Source organism: Chlorocebus sabaeus, chromosome 11 (genome assembly GCF_047675955.1).
Source record: "Chlorocebus sabaeus isolate Y175 chromosome 11, mChlSab1.0.hap1, whole genome shotgun sequence".
NCBI classification, from domain to species: Eukaryota; Metazoa; Chordata; class Mammalia; order Primates; family Cercopithecidae; genus Chlorocebus; species Chlorocebus sabaeus.
The window spans coordinates 50,408,962-50,434,702 of NC_132914.1; the positions used below are offsets into that span (position 1 = coordinate 50,408,962).

The 25,741-nt window shown below is 46.2% G+C and overlaps 2 protein-coding genes and 1 pseudogene across 2 annotated transcripts; 2 read left to right on the forward strand and 1 right to left on the reverse strand.

Annotated features, from left to right (window-relative positions):
* Positions 1 to 602: 602 nt before the first annotated feature.
* LOC119623888 (ADP-ribosylation factor-like protein 2-binding protein pseudogene) lies at positions 603 to 1,116 on the forward strand (annotated as a pseudogene).
* A 4,136-nt stretch (positions 1,117 to 5,252) lies between these two features.
* Positions 5,253 to 14,585, reverse strand: KRT76 (keratin 76). The gene is made up of 9 exons (XM_008003346.3): positions 13,932 to 14,585; positions 12,535 to 12,749; positions 10,717 to 10,777; positions 9,899 to 9,994; positions 9,211 to 9,375; positions 8,988 to 9,113; positions 8,116 to 8,336; positions 6,668 to 6,702; positions 5,253 to 6,226 (listed from the first exon to the last, which is right to left on the reverse strand). Exons 1-9 carry the CDS (start codon positions 14,529 to 14,531, stop codon positions 5,811 to 5,813), a joined length of 1,935 nt encoding a protein of 644 aa, XP_008001537.3. The 5' UTR covers positions 14,532 to 14,585; the 3' UTR covers positions 5,253 to 5,810.
* A 326-nt stretch (positions 14,586 to 14,911) lies between these two features.
* LOC119619784 (small ribosomal subunit protein eS28-like) lies at positions 14,912 to 20,545 on the forward strand. The gene is made up of 3 exons (XM_037986246.2): positions 14,912 to 14,931; positions 15,047 to 15,097; positions 20,101 to 20,545. The coding sequence occupies exons 1-3, from the start codon at positions 14,912 to 14,914 to the stop codon at positions 20,318 to 20,320; spliced, it is 291 nt and encodes a 96-aa protein (XP_037842174.2). The 3' UTR covers positions 20,321 to 20,545.
* The last annotated feature ends 5,196 nt before the right edge of the window (positions 20,546 to 25,741 follow it).

Below are 25,741 nucleotides of genomic sequence, written 5' to 3' on the forward strand. Positions count from 1 at the left end.
ATCACTCATAGAGAAAATGGACTGAATAAGTGAAGAGACAATTCACAGAAAATGAAAGCTAAATAGCGAATAAACATATTTGTAATGCTCAACCTCATTAGCAGTCAAAGAAATGAAAATAGAAAACTATCAAAAAAAAAAAACTAAAAAAGAATACCACACAGTGTTCAGAAGACTGTGGAGAAATAGGAAGTCTTATACATTACTTACAAAAGCATGAATTGGTACAATCTTTCTTGAGAGCAACCTGACCATATAAATCAAAAATTTTAAGTGGCCTTGCAATTCCAATAACCTCTAAAAACTTACCTTAAAGAACGAATAGGACCAGATTCTAGAGAAGTGTGTGTTCATTGCAGCAACGTTTATTACAGTGGAAAAAGTAGAAATGAATATATATATCAAAAGATGCTACATCTATATAATGGAATATTATGTAGTTATTAAGGACGACTTGGCCATGAGGGTAACAGGTGGCAGAGCATGGCACCTACAGCTCAGTAACCTGGGAGGTGGGGTGCGGGGGAGGAGAAGGATGCACGGAAGCGGACTCTGTGGGTCTCAGGCTGACAGGAGGCTGCTCGCCAGCTCCTAGATCAGGGATGGACGCAGTAGCGGAAGTGACGGAAGCCCCAGAGGAAGAGAGCTTTGCACTGCCCATCTCTTCCGCCTCTGAAGCCAAATTTGATGCTGTGGTTGGTTCTATTGAGGCCATCATCATGGATCTCGAGTTCCAGGTACCGCAGAGAAATTTCATGGACAAATGCTACCAGGAATTTGAAGACACGGAAGAGAATAAACTCACCTACACACCAATCTTTAACGAATACCTTTCTTTGGTAGAAAAATATATTGAAGAACAGCTGCTGGAGCGGATTCCAGAATTCAACATGGCGACTTTCACAGCAACATTAGAGCACCATAAAGATGAAGTGGCTGATGACATATTTGACATGCTAGTCACATTTACAAACCTTCTGGCATTTAAAGAGATGTTTCTGGACTACAGAGCAGAAAAAGAAGGCCGGGGACTGGATTTAAGTGGTGACTTAGTGGTGACTTCATTGTGCAAAAACACCTTCCACACCAGCTATCCAAAACAATCTGTGGCACTAGCTCGTGTCTCCAGGCAGTGGGAGCCTTCTGGACATCATAGGCCCAGTAGGCGGGGAGAGGCGTCTGTTCCTAATGACAGAATATGTCTTGGAAAGACTGACTCTGCCGCTCTTCTTTAATGTTAAGCATTGATGAATCAAAAAGATAATTACCTTACCCTCCAGGGACCTCTGCTTTTTCTGAAACACGTTCTTGTATTCAGTAACCCTACTGCCCTTGCCAAAGTAGACACCGCTCTCAGGAACTTCTGAGGGTCAGACTACTCTGGGACAAGAGATTGTGTCTAGCATTCCACCTGGAAGACCCCTTTTCTCACCATACATGTTCCTGTGTCAACAACATGGAAAATAACACCATCACAAACCTTCCCTGTCCCAAATACCACAGGCAGGCTTTGCACCAAACTTTCGTGTGCTCACAGCTCTTTCACTTGGGTAAGATTTGTAGTCCATCAACCCTAGGGATCCACCTGTGCAGGTATTTTACTTTTTGGGAATATTTATCTAGGATGTCACTCAAACCAACTGCCCCTGACTTGAGATTTCTGAAGCTCCTATTTTCTGCCCACTATTAGGAGAAAACTAGAGCCAGTCTTGGCCGAAGGAAGCAACTGAAAAACATGTCCTTAACCAAAATCTACGTGGGAAAATCAATTCCTAGGCGTGGGTTTGCAGTACTTTTATCACTGTCTTCTGCTAGTCCTGATATGGTCCCACAGTTTCTAGAGAAGCCTTTATTTTTTTAAACATCATTGTTGAAAAAATATTTTTGTAGATGAATACTCAAGCGGTAGATCTAATACAGTAGATCTGATTTTAGAATTTCTGAATAGCCCCTTAAAGATCTAAGTATTCAATGGCTTGTACTTTTTAATTGTAGTGCTATGAAGGCAAAAATTTTTTTTATTGAATTTCCTATTTTACTGGACATCATTGGATGTATGCTATGTGCTGGAAATCAACTGAAAGATATCTTTTACTTACAGCATGTTAAGTGTATTTGTACAGATTTACTTAAAATCCTTTCCGTATAAATCAGTCTGTTAGGCTTTTGGTTGAGGTCGGGGTGAGTTTGCTAAAATGTAATTCTTCAAGCTCTGTGATTCCAACTCTATCCTTCTTCCTTTCAAAATCTTTCTTGCAAAAAAAATGGTGTTCCACTGGTCTAGTTCAGCCTGACTAAGAGGAGGTAGCAAAAGGCTTCAGAGGTATCAAAGGTCATCTGTCTGGCTTCATGTTAGTAAAATGTTTGGTAGGACATTGCTGACTAGAAAACATATATGTCACACCTCTAGAAAGAAGAAAAACATATAATTGTTTATAGTTCCTATTGTGTACCTTTGATTTTGTTTGTTAAGTAAAAATAAGAATCTGCACCAAAAAAGAAAATTATGATCTCAATCTACATTTGCTGTTGTGGAAAGATGCTATTTAGTAAATTTCTTATCAGCTAGATTATAAATTCTATGAGGGCAGAAACTGTATGTGTTCTCCCCTGTATCCTTGGGCCTGGCACAGTAGCTAGAAAATGGTGGGCATTCAGTCTATTAATAGTTGTTGAAAAACTAAATGGATAAATTCCACAATACATTAAGTGAAAAATCAAGTTAAAAAAGCAGAATGTATTAAGACCCCATTGTAAAATATTTTATATATTTCTATGAATATGTGTGCATGCATGCACATGCATGAATGTAGGAAAATGTCAGGATGGTAGAATCATAGATGATCTTAATCTTCTTTTAATTTGCTAAAACTTTATGCATTTTTGCTCTAAATGTGTGTTGCTTTTATAATTTAGTAAAAGATATCTAGAAGGAGAGGGAGAAGAGTGAAGGATAAAGAATAAAGGATGGAAAACAACAAAGTAGTTGCCACTAGGAGACAGATTGTCTAATTCGAAAGACAACTGGTAGGATTTCAAGTATGAATTCCGAAGGGTTCCTGTCACCCTTTTGACCATTCCACACAGGTAAATACCTACTGTACTTACCCTGGCTGCCTTCAAACACAAAGAGCTGCCCCAGTTCTGTCTTTAGATGGGCAATGGGTTGAGGGATTCTGTAAGGCTGAGACAGCCCAAGATTGCCAGTCTCCCACAGTCTTAAAAATGTTCTATTCTCCCCAGCCCCTATCCTGGACTCAGACATGATGCCTTCACCCTGGAGCTTCACCATGTGCTCCACTGTCACATGGTTTAGTGCCACTGTGTCAAGAACATGGAAGATGATACTAGTCCTGGAGTTCTCCTGGGATTTGGTCTGGATAGCTGAGCCTTGACCCGTTGCCCTTCCTCCATATTGCCCAGAGTCTCTTTCCTTCCCAGGCCTGCTCCAGGCTTCTTCTACAATGTGCCTTTCTTAATAGGCCCCTTCCTTTAATTCGAGGTATTCTTAAGTCTTTCACTACCTCCCTTGGTAGCCCCCTCCACCATTCCTCCTCACAAGAGTTCAAAAGAGTGTCCTAGGTCCTCACTGTAAACTTTTCACTCTGTCCTACCTTGGCGTGTGACCTATCCCATCTTTCATTCAGGCTGAGGGGATGGGAGTCCCACTTCCCTTATTCATCTCTATTCATCCTTTCAATTGACCACCAAACTTTTGCTCAGTTCCCCACCTGTTATGCAGGGCCCTGAGATTACTACCCAGCAACACATGGGGCAGAGCTCCCAGGGTGTTTTCCTGTGGGGAGTTGGGGAGACAACCGATTATGTTTCTTGCAGCATCTCTAAAAGGCCAGTAAGAGCAGCAATTCAGAACTGCCTGCGCCTGCTCAAAGTACCCAGAGCTAGGCCAAGGGAAAGTGGAAAGGGCACTACCTCCTGCTTGTAAGCCATGAAAAGATGGGCAAGTATTTAGTGATCTCTCAGGTATAGAAACTTTAAAATGTCCTCTTCTCCAATTCTTGAGGCCAGGGCTACAGTACTTTAGAGATTAAATGGGGTGAGCTAAGGCTCAGAAATATAGAGACCAGGCCCTGGCACTCCCCTTGGACATTAGACAAATGTACAGATGCCCTCTCGTTATTCCAGCCCTGACCTGACTTATGGGCAGTAACACTTGGTCTACAGTGACTTACAAACTAGCATTTTGCCATGCTTAGTGGCCTGCAGAGGGGATTGGTTGGGGGCCGGGGTAGGGAAAAATCACAGATCCTAAATGTCATCTCCTGAGGCCCCCAATTTTCCTGGTTTCTCTCAGTGACTATCTCATTACCCCTGTGCTCCCTGGGTTCGGGTTTCAGTTTTCTGAAAATGGCTGGTAAATGCTGGTGTGAGGGCAGGCACACATCATCCCCGTTCCTAATTGTATACCCACCTGGAGTGAGTTTTACTAGTTTAATACTCCCACCCACTCTCTTACCTGATCGGTGAGTTTGGAAGGAAGAGTTGAGTTTGCAGAGCAATGCCCCTCCGTCTCTTAGGATCTGGCTGTCCACAGCAAGATTATATTCTTCTTTCTTGTGCTCTCCCTCAGCTATTAAGGATCTGACCCCATAGGGAAGGCCGCAGTGGCCCCTAGGCTGCCCCTGCCCAGGTAGAAAATCTGGCCTAATCCTGAGGTCCTGTGATAGGGGAAGCCCTTTCCATCCGAGGTAAAAAAAAAACACACACACTTGCTCCAGTATCTGCTTTATTGGTAATAAAGGCAATATTGGCCCTCCATCTGCTTATTCATTTGTCCTATTTTTTAATTTGCTCAGAATCTATGCAAGGAGAAGAGGATGTTACGTATTGACCCCTTCAGATTCCAAGAGCTGTGTTTGCAGAAGGAGGATTGGTTCTGTATCTGGCTGGGATGGGGGTGGAACAAAGGAACTGAAGTCCCAGTGGAATCTGTTTCCTTGATGAACTGCAGAACCCTCTTCTTCCAAGACTGAATTGCAGAGGCCTGCTTAGAGGCTGGAGGATGGATGGGATGACTTTCTTGGGAGTGGGGAAGGTCTCCCCTTAAACAACATACTCCTGGGCAGACCTATCACAACAACCTAACCAAATAGATGGAGAAGGCAAGACTATTCAGTGGCCTTTATGCCCACTTTTAAATTCCTGGAAAACCATCACCATCACCTGATATCTCATCACTTTTGGGTCATGATCTATTCTGTGACTCCTGGAATAAAAGACAAACACCAGAATGTAAAATTCAGTGCAATTTATTGAGAAAAGAAAGTTCAGCATACTCATCACCAGAGGATCTACAGCTCAGGGAATTAGGGGACAGAAAGGAGTCAGGATCTGAAGCCCAGATGTAGGGAGGGTTCCCTGGGAACCAGCAGTCTGGAGATCTTGACCATGCACCCTCCAGCACTGAACCCATGACTCTGCCCTCCTCAGACAGTGCTTAGATGATTGGCTTCAAATTACCAACTCCCAGTAAGAAAGGGAGATGGGCCAGAGTGGGAACAGGCCAGGCTGTGAAGGCCAAGACTGGCTTGGACTCAGAGGTTGCTATCCAAAGTAAGGGGCCGTTGCAGGAAGGTTTCCAGGGGCATCAATCCCAGACCAGCAGCTGGACCCCCATGGCCCTGGGAAGGTCATGGGAGTGGAGAAACCAGAAGTTCAGCTTCTTCTCCAGGGAACTTGAGGAAAAATGTGATTGACCCATGTGCATCCATTGATGCCAAGCAGAGAGTGGGAAACACTATTGCAGGCTGAGTGGGAAGCAGGTGGTTATAGAGATTTGGCACAGAAGATCACTTGGTGGAGTTATGCTGGCTTGAGCTCGTGGTCTGGGAGAAGCGGATACTGGTGCTGCCTCCACCACCAGACTTATAGCCACTGCCTCCAGAAGTCTGGACACTGCCAGAGCTGGAGCCCATTCCACTGTGGCTCATGGAGATGCTACCTGCACCACCGAGCCTGCTCCCACTACTGCTGCTCTGGTAGCCACCACTGCTACCCCTGCCCCCAGTGCTGCTGCTGCTGACCCCTCCATAGCTGCTGCTGCTGCCGCCACTCACTGCTCCATAGGCACTGCTGCTGCCGCCACTGACTCCATAGCCACTGCTGCTGCCGCCGCCTCTGTAGCCACCACTGCCACTGACCCCTCCAAAAACTCCACAGCTACTACCAGAGCTGCCACTTGTGCTGGTGACATTGCTGACCACTGCTACAAGACAACAGGCACACAATTCAGGCAAAGGGCCTGGGAAATTGGAAGCCAAGCACTGTATTACATCCCCACCCTGCTTGGCTCTGTGACTTCCAGAAAGATGCTAACTTATCTAATGCCTCAGTTTGCAAACCTTGAGAGTGAGCCTGGCCTCTAGTGCCTTCTCCCAAGAATAAGAACCAGAAGTATCCACAGAAATTTCTGGTTTTCCAACCTAGGCCACTCCCCAAACCAGAGGAGTTTTATCTTTGGCCTGAGAGGTTGTCAGCTTATGCTAGGGGCAGAGCGTGTGGCCGAGGCCTGAGATCCTAGACACTGTCAGGTGGCCTGACCTCCTTGGATGGAACAGGCCTTCTTGCCTGAAGGTCAGTCAGTGAGGTTGTTTCTAGTTGCCCTTCTTACAACCCAGGGAGAGAGTTTTTTGAATAGACTACTTACAAATGCACACGGCACTCTGACACTCTCCAGACATCCTGAAAAGGAAGAGGAGAGGTGAATTATTTCTGCAATGAGTCAATAACTAGAGTTGAGAGTTCACAACTTTGGGAGCCACACCCTCCCATTTGCCCCACTAGGGGTCAAGCTCCTGCGAGAAGAAAGCCTATTCCAAGTATGTTTCCATGACCATATCTCCCCAGAAAGGGGGGTGCTTCAAGAGCTGAGACTTCCCACCCTTTTCCCCTTAACACTTAGAGATTATCTTCTCTAGGCAAACTATTTGACACCCAGATCTGCCTTGATTGGCCTGTCCCCACCTCTCATCCCCTGCTAAGACCATCTTCCCACCTTAGCATGCTCTTTCATTTTTCTCAACCCAGCCCTGGATTTTTTTTTTTTTTATCTCCAATTCTCCCTTTCCAAGAAGGCTTCCACAATGAGCCCTCCTGGGGTGGTGGTGACATGATGGGGGTTGTTCAGGGTGGAGAAAATATGGGAGGGGCTGACACTAAACGCAGGATGGATTTGAAATGCCCCACCTACACTGCCCATCTTCCTGTGTCTTGTTCATGAAGCAGGCATGTCCACATATCTGAGAAGATATGGAATGGGTGTGCACACCTTGCCCATGTGTGCCCACTGGTGTTGACCACTCTCTCCTCATCCCATGACTCCTAGTACACTTGACATCATCTTCACTCTCGCTTTCCTTCTCATACTTGGGTTCTGCTTCCTTCATCAGATTGGGAGCTACCCGAGGACAGAGGTGTAGCTACCCCCTGAACACATGATGCATTGAGCAGGAACTCAGCAGAAAGATCTCTAGATTCTTGACACTCCTTTAGCATTCAATAACCACTCGCTAAGACTTTGTCTGCTGCTTAATGTTGTATTATTTTCCAAGAGCATAGATGTATGAACCATCTCCCCATATGGACTCCCTTCATGGGTGGGGCTTGTAGGACTGTCTATATTGAGCTTTCCAATATGGTAGCCAGTAGCCACATGATGCTATTTAAGTTAATTAAAATTAAATTAAATGTAAAACTCTGTTTCTCAGTTGCACTAACCACGTTTCCAGTGCTTAAGTGGCCAATGGCTACTGTATTGGACAGCACAAGAATAGAACATCTTCATCATCTCAAAAAGTTCCAGTGGACAGCACCGGCCTATCACTTGTCATAATGCCAAAGAACTTTCCTAATACATTGCACACAGTGAAGTTCAGTAGAGATATGTAACATAATATTGATGCCCATTAAACATTTGAGAGTTAGATGATCTCAATGGACATAAAATAGTGGTACTTGAACCCTTGACTCTGTCATTCAAGACACTCCTTGCCCTTTGTCTGAGTGTTTCTCTCCTTATCATCTTGCCCACTTTTCACACTATCAAAGGTCACTCTAAAACCATATCTGGAGAATGGAGATCCCATGACCCCTCACCTGCACTCCTCTCCCTCCAGCAGCTTGCGGTAGGTGGCAATCTCCACATCCAGGGCCAGCTTGACGTTCATCAGCTCCTGGTAGTCACGCAGGAGCCGAGCCAGGTCATCCTTGGCCTTCTGTAGGGCAGCCTGCAAGTCTTGGAGCTTGGCATTGGCGTCCTTGAGGGCCATCTCTCCACGCTGCTCAGCCTCTGAAATTGCCGTCTGCAGGTTGGCATTCTGAGGTAGAAGATCAATTAGCATAGTGACCCGGAAACAAACACTTGATCTTTACTAGGAGTAGATCTCTTCCCCCACATCCTGCATCCCTTCCTCCCTTTCCTTAGAAATCTCAATGGAGCATGTGCAGAGAAAAGAAGTCAGTTTTGCAATTGCTTAATTCATCTTTGGTGCATAGAAATCGACTTGTGGCTCATCAAGAAAGGGAGCACTAATTTGCTTTCCTATGCTGGTACAGGTAGTAGTGGTCTGGTTAGTCTCTAATCTTTTTTGCAAGACTGTTAAAAACTCTCTTGCCTAATCACTTTATTCCAATGATACAGAACAGCCATCAAGGTTATGTGAAATGTGTGAGAAACAGCTTCACTAAGGGCAGATCCTGCTGAGAGCTGAGTGTTTAAGTCCAGCACTGCAGTTGCAAGATTTGCTAGGCAAACTGGAATAAGCAAACATCTTTCTTGAGTGAGCATTCCAAGAAGCTCAACCTCCAAAAGAAGCATCTGGAAGAACAGAGTTTCCCAAAGACTGTGCTATCCCACAAGTGACACCATGAAAGGATGGAGAGAGCATGTAGCAGAGGAGCAGAGCTTGTGCTGCTTCTCTCCAGGGCCCAGAAGACCTCCGGGATCTCTCCGTTAAACCCAGCCCCACCTGCTTCTTGACATTTTCAATCTCAGCCCGTAGCCTCTGGATCATCCTGTTGAGCTCCATGATCTCACTCTTGGTGTTCTTCAGGTCATCCCCATGCCTGCCAGCTGTGGTCTGCAGCTCCCCAAGCTGACAGAGGAAAAACCAATCAAAATGGCTTTTGCAAAGTGTTGGCACATTCTTGATGAAGGTCATCAGGATCTAAGGACACAAGGAGGGTTCCCACCTTGGTCTGGTACAGGGCCTCAGCTTCAGCCTTGCTCCTCTGGGCAATCTCCTCATACTGGGCACGGACCTCAGCAATGATGTTGTCCAGGTCCAGGCAGCGGTTGTTGTCCATAGACAGAACCACAGACGTGTCGCTGACATGGCTCTGCATCTGGGACAGCTCCTACAGGAAACATGCATCGTTACTCTCCATCCCCTGGCCCAGGGGATGCTGGGAATCCTCTACTAGCGGAGATATCCCAAGGATGGGGCTAGAAGTGGATCAGTTGGAAAAATAAGCTCACACTTTATGCCTGGCTACAGCCTAAAGGATGTTAGACAACAAGGCTAAAGGAAATATGCAAAATATGCAAATATAATCAGGCTGTCAGCCTGAAAGTATCAGCCAGTGAGTCTTATTGTGTAAGTTTCCATGGGCCCCCAGCAGGGAGGAATATTATGAAGAAGCCAGCTATAATATGAGTATAGGAGCCAGAGAGAAGGTACAGAGCAAAATGGCCTGAGGACCTGTGGCTCAGGTCTATGCAGACTGAAGGAGCTCAGTTAACATTTCCCAGGTGGGGTGGAGCTGAGTCCTGAGCCCCATTGCTGGTTTTGTGAGTGTTGTGCTGTTTGGCTGTCCCCTGAAGTTATGTTTGGGAAGAATCAGACAGGAAGGTTCTGGAGCTTGCAAACCAAGGAATCACCATCTCATAGAGGGTCCTCAGGAAGCTGACTTCATCTGTCAGGCTGTCCACTTTGGCCTGCAGCTCCACCTTGTTCATGAAAGCCGCATCCACATCCTGCAGAGGAGGTCAGAAACCCAGAGAATGACCCTCTGTTCCCCTCCCACCCAGTGGCTCTTTCCTAAGCACTCATGTCTCATCTTTGTTCCTCCCCTAGCTCTCCTCCTAACTGTGACTTCTCATCTTCCCTTTTAAAATAAGGAAACTCAAAGTGGCTTTCTTCCTTTTCCTTGCTTGACATGTCAAATCCTAATGCTTTAACAAAATACAAACCATAATGCACCATCTGATTAAAGGTAGAAATTAAGAGTAGCCATCTGATTTTAGGGTAGAAAAAAATTTACCTAATATGTATGTAACTTTGGCTGTGTAGTACCAGAAATCCCACCCTCCTGAACAGAAATTAGAGTATTCTCACTACTTCACTTTTATGATGACTGGTTTAAATATGCTACACGTATTTGTTGATTGTTATTAATAGCATCTGGAGTACATTTGTAGGCTGAAAATCTTGATTAATTCTACACATAAAGCCCTCATTATTAGTTTGCATTGCTAATCAGCTCATTAGTCACAGTAACATTTTAACATACTTTCCCATGGTAATGTACTTAGAGCAGCTTCCTTCATAAAACATTTCATTCCAAAAATGTAAGGAAAAGTGTCAATCCCACACACCATATAAGGTCACTGTGCCCCAGAACAGCTGGCTGTGCACTCTCTCCATGGGGGCAGCTCCCAGAAAGGGAACCTGGATATGCTGGTCCAGGCTCACCTACCTTCTTGAGCCCCACAAACTCATTCTCTGCCGCAGTTCGTTTGTTGATTTCATCTTCATACCTGGAACGAGAGGCACACATTTGAACACTGGCATTTCAGAAGTGGAAAAGAGAGATGAGGATTCCAGGCACTCTTCTCACCAGTGCAGAGACAGGACCAGCTTCATGGGCATGTGCAGTTACATGGGACCCTGGGCTCAGGGTCCTCACACTCAGCTCAATGCTGGCACCATATTGACATTCTTTCTTTTCTTTCTTTTTTTTTTTTTTCTCTGAGACAATGTTTCACCCTGTCACCCAGGCTGGAGTGCAGTGGCACAAACATGGCTCACCGTGGCCTCAACCTCTCAGGCTCAAGCAATCCTCCTGCCTCAGACTCCCAAGTAGCTGGAACCAGAGGCATGCACCACCACATCCAGCCAATTTTTTAATTTTTAGTAGAGACAAGGTCTCACTTTGTTGCCCAGGCTGGTCTCGAACTGCTGGGCTCAAGTAATTCTCCCTCCTCAGCCTCCCAAAGTACTGGGATTACAGGTATGATTGAAATTCTTAATAATTTTGTAACTAGGTTCCTGCATTATCATTTTGCACTGAGCCCTGAAAATCATGTAGCTGGTCCTGCCCAGAGACCTCTTAGAGCTCAGGGTACTGCCTGGCCCTCTTCCCTCTAAATCCAGTGATGGGCAGAGGTATGGGCAGTCAGGGTGAGAGGGCAGACTTCAAGGAGCTTGACTACTTGCCTAAGCTCTTTGATTGACTTTGCAAAGCACAATGTGTGCGTATGGAACCCAGTGAAATAAATGTTTGCTCTCATTGGGCATTTCTACCTGTTTCCTCTGTTTCTGTTTTACTTAATTACAGTTACTTCTTGTAAGAATTTCAGTTAAAAATGAATTCATATCTTCTGAATGCATCAGAGTGGTGGGATTCCTGCCTGTTAAGGACTAAAATCTACTACCAAGAGTTTGTATTTCATAAAGCTTGAGGAATTGGACTGATTCTAGGAGAAAAGAGGTCTCTGGGCAGGACCTCTTTCTTTCCTCTAGGAGGAAAGAGGTCTCTGAAACCTCTTTTGGGAATGTGAATCTGAGTTGCCACTGGATTCCCAGAGCCCAGCACAGAGCCTGCCACAGAGTGGGTGCCCACCAGGTTCGTGCGGTTGAATTGGAATAGGGCCTCTGCAGAGCAGGTGTGCCCGTCCCTGTGGGTTCTGATCCTGGGGAAGTCGGGAGCTCCCTCCCACCTTGAGAGGCCCAGTTTGCTCCTCACAGACCTCAGCGGGTATGGACTGCAACATGGAACGTTGAGGAGGAGGCAAACCAAAACTGCAGAACAGGACATTGGATGAGACTCACTGAAAGAGGCCTTTACCAAGTGCAGCCCTGGACATCTGCCTAGAATCCCCAGGAGCTAGGGGAGCACTCACATTCCTGGGGCCTGCCCCACACCTATGATTCAGAATACCTAGGACTGGAATACAGGAATATGCATTGTTGACAAGTGTCCAAGGTGATTCCTATGTACAGTCAAGTGTGTCAGACTCCTCATCCTAAAGGGTTCTAAACTCTGGGAGGACTCTTTTGTCCTTCTGGGCTGGAATAGGAGGGGGCCCACCTGGAGACTGAAATCTGTGTCATAGCCACTTGGGAGTCTCAGTCCCTACCCTCTCATCCCCTTCTGCTTGGTCATGCTTCACTCAATAAATCCATCCCAGAGTATTGACTGAAGGCACAGTTGGGAACAGCTGAAATCCCAAATTAGGACCACACTTCCCTGCTAATTCCCCAGAAGGGGAAATTCCCCAGGAGGAACCCTCACTTCTTTTTGAAGTCTTCCACCAGGTCCTGCATGCTTTTCAGCTCTCCCTCCAGGTTCCCCCTCTCTGCTAGAAGTGAATCCAGCTGCTTGCGTAGGAAGTTGATGTAGGATTCAAAACAAGGCTCTAGGCTGCTGGGCCCCGAGCCTGTGGTCTGCTGCTGGAGCAGTTCCCACTTGGTCTCCAGGACCTTGTTCTGCTGTTCCAGGAACCGCACCTGCATCAAAGGGGGAAGAAAAGGAGTCAGCCTCTTGAGTTGGGCATGTGGGGCTGCCCATCCCACATGGTAGAAATGTGGAGAAGGAACCCAGTTCTTCAATCTGCAATTTCCCCTGTTTTTTAATTTGGGAAAGATGAAGATTTAGAAAAGAGAGAACTAGAAGTTGTTGAGTGATTATGCCATACCTGTTATTTTCATGTATTTCCATCACATTTAATCCTCACAACCACCTATAAAGGAGTTGCTGTGATGCCCATTTTGTAGATAAGGCAACTGAGACTCAAAGAGTTTAAGTTTCCCAAAGTGACAAGTCTACTGAGTGACAAAGGTAAGAATCAAACCCAGGACTGCCCTGGGTCTATAGGGGTCCTTCAGAATACAACTAAAGGAGGTCAGCACAAATAAAGTTTGTCATTGTTTTTTAGATGTAAGCTTTTTTCAGCTCCATAAAGGCAGTGAAAACAGTCAATAAGGTCTAACATTTCTTTAGAAGTTTCACATATGAAGACCTCCTTCATATGATGTGATGTATTTCCATGTGATGGAAACACATGAAAATAACAGGTATGGCGTAATCACTCAACAAATTCTAGTTCTGTCTTTTCTAAATCTTCATCTTTCCCAAATTAAAAAATGAGAAATTCACTTCAGATCCTGGACTCAGTACCACACAGACCCAGCACACCCTCATCTGCCCCAGCAGGGACAGTTCAATTTAACATTGGCTGAAGCACAGCATCATTTGGAAGGTAAGGCAGCTGCCAATACTCCTCATTTAGAGGCAGCCCCAAGATCTGTGCTAACACAGTTTTTGATTACTGGCTAGCTTGGATTATCAAGCAATTGCTTTTCAGGAGAAATTAAAGTAACTGCAATAATTTTATGACTAATGGCTCATTCTTCAAAGAGCTAAGAGTGTGTTTGGACCCCCACTTCATTTACCCTCATCTCACTCTTAGTAGGAAACCAGGACCAGGAATTCTCCCCCCCATTTCACAGCTGGAAAAACAAGGCCCAAAAAGTGAAAGAGGCATGATTGCTGTCTTGTAGGGACCAAGGCAGCACCAGGACAACAGCTAGGCACCCCTACCCTGTGTCTCACAGGTCCCCATGGCATCTTTCTACACCAACCCCTGGGCACTCCAAACCCTCCACAGCACCTCTTGGCCTTGCCCTCACCTTGTCAATGAAGGAGGCAAACTTGTTGTTGAGGGTCTTGATCTGCTCCCGCTCCTGGGCCTTTACTTGTCCAATCTGGGGGTCGATCTCCACATTGAGGGGCTGCAGGAGACTCTGGTTTACAGTCACTTCCTGAATTCCCCCAGGAAAGCCCCCAGAGACAAAGCCACCAGGACTGCCAAAGCTGCCAAGCCCACCAAAGCCACCAGGACCACCAAGGCCACCAGCTCCACCAAAGCCACCAGCCCCTCCAAAACCACTACCTATTCCTCTGCCACCACCAAAGCCACCACCATAGCTGCCCCCAAAGCCACCTCCATAGCCACCTGCAAAGCCACAGCTGCTCTGCCCTCCCACAAAGCCTCCAGCCCGGGAGCCACCAGCTGCCACGCTGACGGAGATGCTCTTGTTGCCGCCCGGGTTGTAGAGGCTACGACTGCCAAAGCCGCCTGCTCCGCTCCGGAAGCCACAGGCCCCTCCACCAGCTCCCCGAAAGCGGGCCACACAGCTCATCCTGCTGCTGCTGGAGACCACGGCAGAGCGGCCGGAGAAACCCTGGCTCCCGCCACTGAAGGATTTCTTGCAGACTTGTCTGTTCATAGTGAGAGAGCTTGGAGGTGACCCAGTGATCACTTAGCAAGAGCTGAGAGGGATGGGGACAAGAGAGGAGACTGGCCTTTATACACCAGGGAGTTTGGCTTGGCAAAAGGAGAGGCAAGCAATTAGTTGAGAGTCATCTTGGGTTTGGTTTGCCTCGTAGGCATTAAGTTACTTCTTGGTTCCCAACACACCTCAAAGATAATCCTCTGGGCCAGAGTGGCTTTGCTTTCTTAGCTTAATCACCTAAACTTGCCTCAGTTGACAAAATGCTGGAGCTCTCCTCCCTCTCTTTGTGTGATGTCCTCAAGGGTTTCAGGGAACCCAAGTAGCACCTGATCCAGCAAGAGGAAGCAGCTTTAGACACCAGGGGATCAGGAGCCATGAGCTCCCTGACACAGGGGTGAGGACCAGGCAACCACTTCCGGGCGGGCTGGGTCCCTCCCTGCAGCACCAGTGTCCACAGGCTCCCGCAGCGGCTGTACCCATCTCTCCCATCATTAGGCTTTGTCTTCCAGTGGCATGCCACCTGTGCCCAACTCTTCAGAGGGCCTGGAGTGGGAACGGAAGTGAGAGGGGCCCAGACCCACAGAGTCTGCTCTGCCAGCACCTCAGCCAAAGGCATCCATCTCAGCAAACCTGGGGTTTGGGCTGAGAAATGCTACTTATGGGAAATAAATTACAGTGGAGCTAAACACGTTTAGCTCCTGGAACAGGAAGCAAACAAGTATGAGGTTTGGGAAGAGGAGGAGGCATGCACAGTGGAGAGCCTCAAACCAAGCCCTCCCCCCACCATCCTAGACTGACAGCAGGCGATTTCTGGACCCAGAAGCAAGAGGGGACAGAATCTGGGAACCCTCCAGCTGGCTGGTAGAGTCGGCTCAAGGACCCCATTCATCTTAGGAGTACAGTGTATGTTGTGTCTAGGCCCCAACTCAGATCTTCTGGAGGGGATCCCCTCCCTGCTTTACTCCCTGGCCTGGGTCAGATGCCCCTCCTTGTCTTCCCACCATACCCTGTACTTTTTCCATCATGGCCCTGACGTAAAGTATACTTACCTGCTACTTGTCCATACCCCACCAGTCCCTGAGCTTCTTGAGGGCAAGGCTTGAGTCCTGCCCATTCTAAATTATCCTAAATGTCCAGCTCCTAGCATAGGGTAAGCACAGCACAAACGTGTTAACTGACTGATGACTGGTGTCTAAGAATGCAAATACCTAAAACCAGCTCCCACCCCAGCCCTGCGAATGAAAATCTTCAGAGGAAGGGCTTGAGAGTTTGCATTTTTAACAAGCCCTCCAGGTCATTCTTATAATGCAGGATGTCTGGGAAGCCCTGGTCCAGACCATGGCTGCACCACAGGGGCCAGGAGTAGGAGGATGGAGGATGCTTGATGGCAGAATGAACGACACATGATGAGTTGCTGCTCTCACTGCCAAGAGCTCAACGGACCCCCACTCCCATTCAACCCACCTCCACACCCAAACACATCACACAGGGCAAGACCAAATCCTCAGGTTGTTGTCTGCATAGGAGATTTCACACATATGACAGGAGCGGGGGCACTGATTCTAGACTCCCTGAGAAATTGATGGGGAGTCTATCTCCAGAATTCCAGCCAAATTGGCAGTGAGCACTCTTTCTGAGTTTCTGGTTTCTGAACAGTCCAGCCTAGGAGAAAGGATTGATCTGAAAACCTGGGAACCACCATGAGTTGACAACTTCAAGAGCTCTGCAGCTAATTCTCAGCTCTCTGCTCTGCAGCTTGTCTGGCATCAGATCCCAGATCCACTATCCACCAGCTTTTAGGCCTTGGACAAGTTACTTAACTTTTATGTGTCTCGTTTATCAACTGTAAAATGGAACTAAGAATGGCAAGTACTTCATGGGGTTATTGTGAGCATTAAACAAGTTAAGTAAATATAAAATGCTTAGCCCAGTGCTTGACACATAGCAAGCACTGGATGTTTAGCTACTGCCAGTACTCTATTTGGGGGAATGGGGAAGCGATAATGTGTTTGGCCCTAGCTGTTCTCAAGACAACTTTGCATCCCTAAGAATCTCACTAGAAAAGAGTGAGACCTATACTGAATAGGGTTGGGTTGGGTGACCTTGGGCCACGATTTAACGTAAGTCTGTGTTCTAATCTGCCAAACCCTTCCCTACCTTACTGGTTTGTGGTGAGACTTGCAGGATAATGTAACTGAAAGTCCTTTGAAAATCACAAAATTCCACACAGGAGTAAGATAGCTGTGGTCTAACAGAAAACAGAAAACCTGTCATTGTGGAATTCCAAAGGTTCAATTCCTGGGTTCAAATCCTATGTCTACCTCTTACTATGTAGTGACCTTGGACAAGGTACTTGACTTCTCTCTCTCATTTGTAAAAGGTGGCATTGATCCTACTTGCAGGATTGTTTTGAAATTTAAATACATAGTATTCAGCAATATATATTTGGATTTTTAAATTAACATCATTCTTCCACAGATAATCCAGGAAGAGGATTTCATGTTGAGTTCTTCCATGAGACATTTACTCCACCCATCAATTGAATGACAGCCCCCCCGGTAAGGTCTTTCCTCATATTCACTGGATCCTTTAAAAGCAGATCACATGCCCTTCCTGGAAAGAAAGCTGAGCCAGGCTCAGCTGAAGCTCCAGGTGAGAGCCCAAAGCAAACAAGAACAGACTTAAATATCTCTGATTCCCTTCCCTCCCTTGGCTGCAGTGCTGAGGTGGTGAGTGGCAGCCTCTGACGTGTGGCTCGCTTCTACCACCCTGGCATAGGCTGGAGAAGCATGGTGGAAAAAGGTGATGTACAGATCACAAAAGCACGGGCTTGGGCTGGGTCACCTAATCCGTGTCGCCTGAGCCTGCCAAAGCATCACCTTGTTTATCAGATGGAGATTGTCTTCTCAGCAGTTGAATGGAGCTGCTGGAAATACCCAGAGTTGCAGTCCTCAGCAACATTGCCCTTATTCACTGTAGGATCTTTCAGAACAGTATCTAAAGGATCTTCCCACTGCCAGCAATCTGAGTTCCAATCCCTCACCTGCTGGAACCTTCTGTGTAAAGCTTGCCAGATGGCTGAGCACCCTGGATTTTTATTTCCCCACCTATAAAATTGGGGGTACTAAAACCAAGTAGTTATTCCCTCTAACCAAATTGCTCTCTGGCAGCCAACTGCGGTGAGAAGACTTCAGATTGCCTGTAACATAATTATGAGTGAAGGAATGCATCATAAGACAGTAGTCATTATCCTTGGTCAAAGTGGGCAGACGTCCCTCTCCACCACCATCTGCTGAGGATGAGGAAGCTATGGCTGCTGCCTCTTTCTCCATGGAGGTTCGCAGATCCCATTTTCAAGATAATCACCAATTTGTTCTCAAAAATAAAAAACAGAATAATTAACGTCTGGGTATGCCGCCCCTGGACTAGGAATTAGCATTCTTTTCTTGTTGACATAAAAGCTTATTACTAATGAAACAACTTTAACCAATGAACAGTAAAAATAATTACCATATGGAGCAAGATTTATAGTGAAAGCTTGATAAAGAAGCAAACATCTAAGTACAACTAAATCCTTATATTACTAAGGTCTTAGCTGTTAGCAATCACAATTTGTTCTGATTCTGGTCTTATCTCTACACTTGATTAAAACACACTCCAGCTCACCCCTAATTCTTTATCTGGTACTTGGATCTCTCCCAGGGCATATGCAGGGCAAAATTCTATCTCCCAAGATGGCCCTGATTAAAAGGTTCTGTGATTACATAAATTTGGGAAATGAAAAGTCTATGGCTCTTTCTTGGGATTTTAGTAAAGTTATTTAGCATATTAAAAGCCCTAAGAAGTCCTATAGAAAATAATCTTTTTGCCTTAATTTAATCACAGCTTCCCAAATTTAACAACAAAATATTTCTATCTTAACAACCACTAACATGCTGCCGAGTATAGTCGGGAAACACTAGTCCAACTAGCCATCCAGGATGGATGAGAATGTGCAGATAGGGATTAGGGCATAAGGAGACATCCTCATCCCTGGAGAGGAAGCACTTGCTCCAAGTGAGACAGCTGGAAGCTGAGAGCAGACTGAGTCCTGGGGTTGAAGATGCAGCAAGAAGGGCACTGGGGTGCTGAAAACTGTACAGGTTCTCTAAAGACCAGCTCTCCTGTCAATGAATATTTCTCACCAGTAAATGGATTTGGCTCGATATTTCCAAACACCATGGCTCTTTCACAGGCATGCTGGATTTTCTGGAACTCAAATAACTGCATCTCCTCCTCTCTTCCCTTGCAGCTTGAAAGAGTGGAAAATATGGAATCCTTGGAATTAGACAAGCCTGTATTCAGATCCCAGCCTTGCCACTTTCCAGTTGCATGGCATCAGGCAAGGCGTTTTACCCTCTGGGCCTCAGTTTCCCATTCAGCAAATTGGAGTTAGCACAGCGTCCTCATGGAGTTGTAGTGGGAACTGTAGGAGGTAAAGTTGGAAAACCCTTACACGAGGCAGGTGCTCAACACATGGCAGCTCTTGTGATGATGATGTCAATGTAGGAAGCCCTCCTAGAAGGTGTCAGTTCGGAGGCTGAACAGGAAGGAGGAGTTACAAGGGGTAGCCCGGTATAGGGTCAAGGCAATAGTGAAGTATTTGATTATTTTTGCAACAGGTTGCAAGGAATCATAGTGTCTATATTGGGAATTACATAAAAGCCATTTTCCCATGTCTGGTCAAGCCATTTTCCCACTACAGGGCCTCATCAGTAATGCAATCTATCAATCAACAAATACTTATTGATCTGCTGCATACTTTCTAGAGGTGTGGGGACTATGTTTCAGTGAAAATAATTTCCTCTTTCAAATCTTAACTCCTATTGTCCATCTCTGAACAGAATTTTAAAACAGCTAACATTGACTGCTTGACATATACAAGTTACTGACAGGTTGTTTATATGTATCGTTTCGAATCGTCACAAAAACTTTGCAAGGCAGGAATTTTCATTCACATTTTACAGATAAGGGCATGAGGTTAATTAACTTGCCTCAAGTCAAATCACTTGCAAGCTTGGAATTTTTTTTTTTTTTTTTTTTTTTTTTTTTTTTTTTTTTTGAGATGGAGTCTCACTCTGTCACCCAGGCTGGAGTGCAGTGGCACAATCTCGCAATCTCGGCTCACTGCAACCTCCGCCTTCTGGGTTCAAGCAATTATCCTGCCTCAGCCTCCTGAGTAGCTGGGATTACAGGCACCCGCCACCACGCCCAGCTAATTTTTGTATTTTTAGTAGAGACGGGGTTTCATCATGTTGGTCAGGCTGGTCTCGAACCCCTGACCTCGTGATCCACCCACTTTTGTCTCCCAAAGTGCTGGAATTACAGGTGTGAGCCACCGTGCCCGGTCCGCAAGCTTGGATTTTAATAAGACTGTCCAACCTCAAAGCCTGTCATAAATTCATGAATGCTTTTCTTCTATTTAGACTTCAGCAAGTCAAATTACACCATCCCAAAGTGAAAAGTCCACTTTGACATGTAAAGAACCCACCCATATACTCTCTACCTGACTGCTGCATGATAGGTTGAACACCAGTCATGTGCAACCTACCATGCTGGCCAGGGTCACCAAGGTGCTGGTCAGGATAGTGTCTCAGGGACAGAACACGTGGGTGCGCATGGAATTTATAGATGACATGAGCTGCTCCATCATCTGCAATGTAAAAGGTGATGTCCTCACCCTGTTGGAGAAACAGCAAGAGGCCAGAAGGTTGCACTTAGCTTGGCTGCTTGCTGGATCTTAGATGTTGCATTTGACCACTTGGCCCACAGGAATGATTTGCCACAATCTTCTTTTTTTCTTTTTTTTTTGAGACGGAATCTCACTCTGTTGCTCAGGCTGGAGGGCAGTGGCACAATCAAGGTTCACTGCAACCTCCGCCTCCTGGGTTCAGGCGATTCTCCTGCCTCAGCCTCCTGAGCAGCTGGGATTACAGGTGCTTCCCACCACTCCCAGCTAATTTTTGTATGTTTAGTAGAGACATGGTTTCACCATGTTGGTCAGGCTGGTCTCGAACTCCTGACCTCAGGTGCTCCACCTGCTTTGGCCTCCCAAAGTACTGGGATTACAGGCGTGAGCCATCATATTTTGTTTTTGCTCACCAAACAGGTAATCAAGATGTACCTTTAAATAATACATTTGTGTTGCATGTTAAAAAAAAAAAAAAAAAAAAACCCACCCTTAGAATGTAATTGGTCAGATCTGCCTTGAAGCATCAACTTGTGCTGATGAAAATAGTTTTAAACTTTGTGAATTCCGTTTTGGTATCAAGGAGGAACACCCATCATTATCAAGGTATTCTCCTAATCAATCTCGATGGCTTCTCTGTCTGGAGATCAGAACTCCCGAGAGTTGAACGTGGGCCCACTCACCATCACAGGGCCTCAGCTGTAGAAACCTCATCTGCTAATGTAGGAACTTCAGGTTTGGTTTCTGGCTCAAAACTGTGGAAAGTCATTAGTCCACATACAAGGGAGGACATACTAGAGTCCAAGAAGACACCAGCTGGCCCCGTTCAGCAGCATAGCACAGTAGTTACATGTGTACCCTTTGGATTTGAGGCCAGATCTGCCACTTCCCATCAGTCATGTCACTCTGTTTCTCCAAGCCACAGTGTCCTAATTTAGAAAATGAGGATAATTGCAGCCTGCCTCCTATGGCAGTTGCAAAGGATGAAATGAGATGACATATGCAAAATGCCCAGTGTATGACTTGCGCTAGTCACAAAAGTTAGTTGTTTAATCCAGTTGTTTCTGTAAAATATGTCAGGGCAGTAATTACCTTTAAGAGTCTACCCTATCCTTTTCAAAATCTCATTAACTTAGTGAAGCTCACAGTGCCTGGCCTGCTATGTGCCAGGCATTTTGCTGTTCACTGAGGAGCACAAAGATAAATAAGGCACAGCCATCCCTTTGAGTAACTTCTATTTTAATGTGGAGAACAGGCACTGAAACTTGTCATTTTAATATAATATGGCACATGATAAAAAGGGATAGACAAAGTCCCATGGGAGTCCAGACAGATGCTCAGTGCCATGGAGGGTCTAGGAAGGCTTTCAGGAGGCAGTGCCCGGGTAATCCTCAGTGATGAGCGAGCAGGGCAAGTGGGTGACGGTGGGATGAGCATTCCTGGCAGAGAACAGAGCATCAAAGGCACAAAGGCGTGAGAAAGCCAGGTTGATATGAGAACTGCAGGCACCTTGTGGGCCATTTGCACAGGTCTTGAAAGTCCCCACATAAGGCCACACTCTTTCCTTGGCTTGTTTCCTATGTCTTCATCCAGAATAAAAGGGCATTTCCATTTTAAAACAAACAAACTTCAGCCAGGCACGGTGGCTTATGCCTGTAATCCTTGCACTTTGGGAGGCCGAGGCAGGCAGATCGCCTGAGCTCACGAGTTCGAGATCAGCCTGGGCAACATGGTGAAACCCCGTCTCTACTAAAATACAAAAAAAAAAAAAAAAAAAAAAAATTAGCCAGGCGTGGCAGCGTGCACCTGTAGTCTCACCTACTTAGGGGGCTGGGGCAGGAGAATCACTTGAACTCAGGAGGCAGAGGTTGCAGTGAGCTGAGATCATGCCACTGCACTCCAGCCTGGTGACAGAGCAAGACTCTGTCTCAAAAAAAAAAAAAAAAACTTCTACAAATACATACTTCCCTCAAATCCAGAAGAGTCTCTATTCAGTTCAACTGTAACCCCATATCACTGTAACTAAAGATCTTCTCCCAAGGAGAGATGTGAATGAGATGACCTCTTGTTTGGCACAGCTTTCTCTGCAGTGGCACTGTGGACATTTGAGGCTGGCTATTTCTATGTTGAAGGGGACTGGCTTGTGTGATGTGGGATGTTTAGTAGCAACCTGGCCTCTACTATTTAGATGCCAGTAGCACTCCCCCACTTGTGACAACAAAAATGTAACCAGACATTGCTATATGTTCCCTGGGGAGCAAAATTGCCCCCACCGAGAGTCACAGCATTAGTTCTACCTAGAGTCACCTTCTCCTGCCACCATCTTCTCTGGTGGTTGACAGAGCTGTCACCATTTGGTCTCGTCACCACGGATTCCAAAAGTATCAGATTCTCCCAGCACACCTCCATCAGTGGTTCCCTAGGAGAGCCAAGTCACCTTCAGCCTTCAGCCTGGGCTGGAAGTGTTGGTGGGGATTAGCTCTGTCTTAGGCACAACAAAGAGGTGCGTTAGACAGCGCGTGTACTAGAAGGGCTTGTGAAGGATGTAGTGAAGATTCAGATAAAATATGTGAAGAAGCATTTTCAGAATTTAAGTGAGTTTTTCTCGATCATCCCAAGATTATCTCACGGTGCCCACATTTTTTGTCTTTGTCTTTGTCTTTGCATAGAGGGAAAATGCACATGGACTGAAGTTCTGAGAAGGCAGAGAGAAGGTGCAGTCCAAATCCCAGAAAGTGAGATCTCTGATGCTTGGCTAACAAACACTCCACCCAGTTCTAGGCAAAACAGAGAAGAATCGTGTACAGATTTACCTGCAAATTGCGTAAAACTTTACATGCAAACCTTGATCATCAGCAGTCAAGTCTAGATTATCCATACGCAAGCGCTGAACTACTTTCAAATTCTTGTAGAAAACAATCCCCTGATTTCCTTAACAGCCTTTTGTAGATGTGACACTGTTACCATTGATACTTGCTCTGATCTGTAGCCTATATTCTCACAAAGATATAGAAGGGAATCACCTGAAATCTAAAAACTCAACTTGGTCTTCCTAATGGGAAGTGAACCAGTGAGTCTGCAAGCTCTTAGAACAGGAAAACACTCTTTTGAGCATATCTTCTGTGGAAGACAGTGTGGGAGTGGTTGGAGGGCATAGACAGACAGACAGACAGATAGATAGATAGATAGATAGATAGATAGATAGATAGATAGATAGAATAGGGTGTAGGGTAGAATTTGGTTCCTCTGTTTCATTGCAAGTGGATATACCTCTCCACACCCAGGAAAGAGAGATGTGGAAGAGAGAGCAAAGAAATTCTTGACAATTGACCAAAGACCGCAAATCCCAGTTTAGGATCCAGGCTCACAAGTAGGCATTATTCAACAATCACTGTGAGCTCATTATGGGCAAAAGTATGCCTTAGAGGACAGCATGGACAACACAGGACTCACTGACTACCTACTAGAAGAATGAAAAGTCTAGTCAAGTACAAGAAAGCGAACTCAAGCCCAGTGACTTAAGAGCACTGAAAAGTCAACATAGAATTGTGCAAAAAAACTGTGCAAATGCTAAGGCAAAGGAAAAGAAGGAGCACTCAGAAGCAGGTAAAGTTCCCTGCAAGGGAGTTTCAGCCTGGATTAGAAACAGTCAGGGCCTGGCAGGGCGTGGTGGCTCATGCCTGTAATCCCAGCACTTTGCGAGGTGGAGGTGGGCAGATCACCTGAGGTCAGGAGTTAGAAACCACCCTGGCCAACATGCACTAAAAATGCAAAAATTAGCTGGGCGTGGTGACTTGCACCTGTAATCCCAGCTACTCAGGAGGCTGAGGCATGAGAATCACTTGAACCCAGGAGGCAGAGGTTGCAGTGAACCGAGATAGTGCCACTGCACTCCAGCCTGAGTGACACAGGGAGACTCCATCTCAAAAAATAAAGAAAGAAAGAAACAGTCAGTGCTGGGCTGAGAATATCCAGCCAAGCATAGAGTTAACTCCTTGGGTCCCAGGTCCTGACACCAAGGTCACCTGCCCTGACTATTCCTCTGGAACAATGACACCTCCAAGAAATAGCCTCTCCGCCCCACTCCTCCTGTGCCAGGCTGTCCTTTAAGAAGCTGCGTGGAGCCGCACCCCACCACCTCACCACTAGTGGTTACTTAGGTAGCAGGGGTTCCTGTAAACCCCACTGGAGAAACAAGGCCAGTGAGCACAGGTCCAGGGAGGAACAGCAAAGCACAAAGGTCACTGTCTGAACGTGAGACTGGAAACCAGTGTGCATAGTCCCCAGGAAGGCCAGGCCTGCTCTGGGCTTTCCTTGGAGCCAATTTAGAACCCCCCTGACGGCTCGGGTGGGGGCACTCTGAAGAACGTGGCCCAGGCTCCACCATCTGGTCGATTGCACTCCTGTCCCTGACTCTACATTCCAGTCCGCATTGGTTCTCAGCATGGGCCCTCTTCTCCACCCTCTCTCCAGAAAAACTCATTAGTTTCCATGGCTTTAAAATCCACCCTTAAGCTGATGATGTCCAGATGCGAGTGTCTAGCCCTGATGGGGCCCCCTTCTGAATCTACAGGCTCACATCTCACCTGGACGTCTCACGTGGCTATCTCATGAGCAGCTCCTGCTTGTCTAAAGCAGAGCTGAAGTTTCTCTCCACATCTATCCCGCCCTCCCACCCCTCCACTCACGTCAGTAAATGGCACCAACCACCCAAGTGCTCATACTGGGAAACTGGGCATCCTGGTTGAATCTCCCCTTTCCCTTAACCTCCCCACCTCCATCCAGTCCATTAACCAGTCCTGGCATTCATCCAACTCAGCCCCTAGTTTCATTTCTTTTATACTTCCCACAACTTAAAATTATTTTGTTCATTTGGTTTGCTTACTTTTTTTGTTGATTCCCTTACTAAAATGAGGGTGGGGTCAACATCTGATTTCTTGCTCACCAATTCATCTCCAGAATTTAGCCCAGTTCCAGACAGAAAACAAACACTTAATGAATACTTGTTGAATGAGTGAAGGAGGGAATTCAATGATAAAGACTTTGCCCAGGGTGAAGCAGCTGCCCCATGACTGGCACAGTCCCATAGGGCCAATCCCCTAAACTGGGTCGGGCACTGAGCCTCCCCACCTATGTCTCCTACTTCTTTCCACAGAAGGATACCAACCAGAAAAAGTACCTTCCTACCCAAACGTGAAGTAACAGCTCCTAAATCCCTCCTCCTTCAAAAAGTGGAACCAGCTGGATTTCCACACTGAATCTCTTCAACTGCCAGTTGCAGGTTTTCTTTATCTATCTGCCATTCCTCATCTCTAAAATAAATTCAACCTTGTCCAAGGATGGAAATACTGCTTCCCTGGCCTGGCCTGACTACACATTTCTATTCCACAGCCTGTGTGTTCTCTCTGGGTGCCTGGGCAGTGTGGCATGCCTGGAAGGCATCGTCAAAGACAGTGGGGGAAAGTGGAAGGAGCTG